This window comes from Rattus rattus, chromosome 12 (genome assembly GCF_011064425.1).
Source record: "Rattus rattus isolate New Zealand chromosome 12, Rrattus_CSIRO_v1, whole genome shotgun sequence".
NCBI classification, from domain to species: Eukaryota; Metazoa; Chordata; class Mammalia; order Rodentia; family Muridae; genus Rattus; species Rattus rattus.
In genome coordinates this window covers 43,296-48,355 of record NC_046165.1, presented here as the reverse complement: position 1 = coordinate 48,355, position 5,060 = coordinate 43,296, and the positions used below count along the sequence as shown (strand labels likewise).

General features: G+C 34.1%; 1 protein-coding gene across 1 annotated transcript; it reads left to right on the top strand.

The window, feature by feature from the left end:
- The first annotated feature begins 840 nt into the window (after positions 1-840).
- Positions 841-1,776, top strand: LOC116913613 (olfactory receptor 146-like). Its single transcript, XM_032917864.1, has one exon. The coding sequence runs from the start codon at positions 841-843 to the stop codon at positions 1,774-1,776; it is 936 nt and encodes a 311-aa protein (XP_032773755.1).
- The last annotated feature ends 3,284 nt before the right edge of the window (positions 1,777-5,060 follow it).

Below are 5,060 nucleotides of genomic sequence, written 5' to 3'. Positions count from 1 at the left end.
ATAATTTATATTATGTGGCTATTATGAAAGGTATTGTTTCCCCAATGTCTTTCTCAGTAAAATTGTTATTTGTACACAAGAAGGGTACAAATTTATATAAATTAATTCTGTCTCCTCTCACTTTGCTGACTAAGTTTACCAGCTGTAAAAGTCAAATAGAGGGACTTTTTGGGTCACTTATATATGTGATAACATCATCTACAAGTAAAGTCAAATGAATTCTAATTCATTATGAATGTTTGCCTTGTGAAATTATATATATATATATATATATGTATATATAAATTTTCAAGAACACAAAAACAAATTTGTAATTCTTGTTGCTTTCTCTTTCTGTGACTATGCTTTGGAAACCCTCTAATTCACATAAGTTGAAGGGGAAAGAAGAAAAATTGAAACACTAAGCTCTTATTCTAGAAACTTTGTCAGTATGTGTCATTTTACAGATTTATCTCTGCCTTTTATGATTCAGGAAAAGGAGTTTTGAAAAAGAGTTTAGAGTCATCATTCAAATCAGCTACTTTACTTACTCATGTATACTTCTTAATAAATGAGTTGGCTTAGAGATAGTATTTTGAAATACTAGGTTCAGAGAGTTGACATGATGAAAATTAACAGCACAAAGTTTTCAACACTATAAAGACAAAGTATTTCCTAATAATAGAGTTAATTTTGAAAGTCAAATGCAGAAAATATTAAAATGAGACAATTTCCACATAGTGAAGATGGTACAGCAAGAAATGGTCATATAGAATTTAATGTTTTACCTACTTCCAAAAGAAGAGCAACTCTGTTCCTCAAAAGTCCTTATCTTTTCCTTTCAGGGTCTGACCAGCAAGCATGGAAAAAGGCAATCGCTCCACAGTGACCAAATTCTTCCTCTCTGGCTTAACAGACCAACCAGAGCTGCAGCTGCCCCTGTTCCTCCTCTTCCTTGGAATCTACCTGCTCACAGTGCTGGGGAACCTGGGCATGATCATCCTGATCCTGCTCAGCTCCAACCTGCAAACACCCATGTACTTCTTCCTCAGCAGTCTGTCCTTCATTGACCTCTGCCAATCTACTGTCATTACTCCCAAAATGCTGATGATTTTTTTGATGGCGAAGAATGACATATCTTACACTGAGTGCATAATTCAACTTTACTTCTTTGTCATTTTTGTTGTTTCAGAGTGTTATATGCTGGCTGCGATGGCCTATGATCGCTATGTTGCCATCTGTAACCCCTTGCTTTACAGTATCATCATGTCTCAACATAAGTGCCTTTCTCTAGTTTTAGGAGTTTACATTCTAGGATTAGTTTGTGCATCAGCGCATGTAGGGTGTATATTTAGGGTTGATTTCTGCAAATCTGATTTGATCAACCATTATTTCTGTGACCTTATTTCTATTCTTAAGCTCTCATGCTCTAATATTTTTGTGAATGAGCTCGTAATTCTAATTTTTAGTCTAATGAATACCATTTTTCCAACTCTGACCATCATCATTTCTTATGTTTTCATCATTATCAGCATTCTACGCATTAAATCCACTGAGGGCAGATCCAAAGCCTTTAGTACTTGCAGCTCTCATATCTCTGCTGTTGCTATCTTTTTTGGTTCTGCCGCATTTATGTATCTGAAACCATCATCTTCAAGCTCCATAGATGAAGGTAAAACATGTTCTATATTTTACACCATCTTTGTGCCCATGCTCAACCCCCTGATCTATAGTCTGAGGAATAAGGATGTCAACATTGCTCTGAAGAAAATCTTGGAAAGAAGATCATTTTTCTGATAAATATAAAGTATGAAATATTTCATTAGCTCTTAATCTATTGCTACTACATATTATACACTTGATATGTTTTGATATAGTCGGTCTATGGATTTTTCTTCATTTCATGAGATTCTATGACAATATTGATCTTTGATGACTAACTAAATATTATTTTCTACAATATCTCAATTCACTTCTTCTTCTTGTGGGTCACTGACAAGTATTGAGAAAGTATTTGATATACTAGACCTTGTTAACTTTCTTGATATAATACATTCCACTAATATTGGCATATGGCATCCAATATATAACCAAAATATTGCTTTTTATTTACCATTTGTGTTTCATTTTCCATTTTTGGTTTATTTAAAGTGCATTATATATAAATTTCACAAATTCTACAAGAGTCTGTAAGACATCTGTGTTGCATAAATTTTCAATCACAGTACGCCCAAATAAAAATCACAATCCAGTTATTATAATTATAAACAATGTGCCTAGATTGGGAAGATCTAACTTTTTCCCCAGCTATAAGACCCTTTACTACTTTCAGTATCTGCGGCATGTGGTTCAGCTCCATCAAGACTTCCCCTTCTCCTCCTCTCCCTCCTCCTCCTCCTCTTTTTTCTTCTTCTTCTGTTCTCCCTTCTTTCTTTCTTTCTCATTTTCCCTTCTTATCTCCAAAACTTCTCATCCTTCCTTTCCCTTTCATTTCCAAATCACAGGCTGTAGCTTTTATTGACTAGGTAGAGTGGGAGGAAGTTTCACAGAGATCACCTGAATGTCAACTGCTTGTCAGGGGCAACCCCTCTTGAGGAAGCAGAGCTAGCATCAAAATACAAACAGCATCAGGGAAATCCACATTTCACCCATTTCGTCCACTAGAAAGACATTTTTTCTTGGATATAAGTGAATGGAATTACAATTGTTATTTAAACTATAATCTACCATACACACTAATAATATCCAGCACATCAATTTTGTTAATTTAGGTATATTATTCTAACACAACTTCTAATTATAGAGCCTACAATTCTATATCTGAATTATGTTTTGATTTTATTTTGCCTTACCATGTGAAAACCAACTGTCTAATCCAGCTCATCTTCTTAGGGCTAAGAAAATTAAATTTGATTTAAAAACTATAACTTATCTTTAAATCCATCAGATACAAGAACAAAATAAATGTTACCTGGATGTTTAGGAAACACAAAATCATAGGTTCCAAAACTTAATCAATTTGCAGGGACAGTTGACTACCTGAGAAGTCCACCATTCCTCAAAATGTCTCCAGCCTTCTGGCACAGAACCAACTGACAGACTTTAAGTGAAGCAGGAACTATGAAGACTGGATTTTTTTGTCCTGGTAGAGCTAAGTTGTCAACTATCCTACATTGTGTGCCCTTTCTTGTTTGTATTTTTTGTCTGTAAAAAAAATTGTTGACAAGTAATTACCTTGCCACAACTGGAACAGTGTTGTATGGAGATTATGATGCTCAACATCTTCTTTGAAAAGTGAATGGTGGTATTGTCAGGAGCAGACACGTCTTAGGCAAAATTCTAATGAATTGAAATGAAATGTCATATTCTGTGGATTTTTGATGCTTTTGGGGACTATCTTATGCTTTTTGAGGATATAAAGTATATTTGAGCTGTTAAACCTTGACTATTCTTAGTTTCTATTTGAATAGTATATAATATTCATTATAATTATATCAGAATTTAATATAACCATGGGTTTACTATCTGGTCCTTAACTTGTATTACTTAATCACCTAAAAAGTTTGTAATAGTAGCTATAGAAGGACTAGATCAAAGCCTTTTATTTTTAAATAAGTTGTAAAGCCATAATGCCTATCTAAGAGTAACAATATTAAATTTAAATTTTGTATTAATGTACAAAGATTGGTACCAATGAAAACCTTAATCCTCTATAAATATATAAATTCTGGATGAATGTAATAAACTATAACATCATTTCTGTATCAAATATAAAGATTTCTAACAATGTAAGACTGTGCCTACACAAAATTTTGTTTTAAAATAAATTTAGTGATCCGTCCAATATATCTAATTTCTTATATTCCCCTATCCACCTTTTTTCCTCAATCTCTTTCCTTTTACCTAGGGAAGAAAGGATTGAGAAGAAGAAAAGAAAGACGGAAATCCCTAGTCTAAGGTCTTTATTCAGTTTCTTTCTTGTTCTAAATTAAGACCATTTCCATATTATCCCTTAAACTGACAACCTATGTACAGTTTATAAAATAAACACACCCAGAAGAATCAGGAATACAACTCTTCACAACTTCTTCCTGCTGAATTGGGGTGATGATTTTTTAAGGGGTATAGAGGGGAAGGAAAATTGGAATAATTGGTCAGACTTAAGAAAGGTAGCTTTAGGATATGTTATACAGTCTCTGTATGCATAGAAGGCTCAGGGCTTGACTGAAGTTCTGCCGGAAAGGCTGGATGAACCAACTCCATCAGGAATCAGAAGTTATTACTAAAGCTCTTCTGGAAGCAAGACTCCGGAAAGCACATCAGGAGGCAGGGAGAATGAATAGCAGGTCATTTCAGCATTTCTGTGAATGAGTTTTTTCAGAGCTGCCCATTCTACAATATCTGAACCTTACAACCAAAATTTTAGTACTATAAAGATATTTGTATGGATTGTGCAAGATGCGCAGATCAGTTACAAATAAAATTTTTACTCCCTGTTTGAGGTTAAAGACAATGCTCGTTTTATGAGTTAATTTAATCAATAATTACTTGTACTAGATCTTAATTCATGTTATGTGAAGGATAGCATCATAAATTTTAAGGGTTCAATAATCAATAAAATTAATTGTCTAATTTTGCCTGAAGTTCTGGCTGAAGACATTTTTATGTCCAACCCAGTTACAGAGCTGTGCCCATGTGGAGGAATCAGCAAGACATGTTACCTGTCCTGTTCGATCTTCTCAATTTCTTCTTTTCTGTTTTTTTTTTAAACCCAATATTTTAATCTAAAAAAGAGTTATTTATAAAAGACTGCATAATAAAATAATTAAAATGTTTATGTTTTTAGTTTATAAGTGTTCTATGAAAATATATATATATATATTTTATTAACTTGAATATTTCTATATACATTTGATGTTATTCCCTTTTCCGGTTTCAGGGCAAACATCCCCCCCCCTCCCTTCCTTATGGGTGACCCCTCCCCACCCCTCCCCCATGCACGCCTCCCCCAACAGTCTAGTTCACTGGGGTTCAGTCTTAGAAGGACCCCAGGCTTCCCTTCCACTGGTGTTCTTACTAGG

Coding starts and splice junctions, on each gene's coding strand:
- LOC116913613 (XM_032917864.1), top strand. CDS start 841: ATGGAAAAAGGCAATCGCTCCACAGTGACCAAATTCTTCCTCTCTGGC.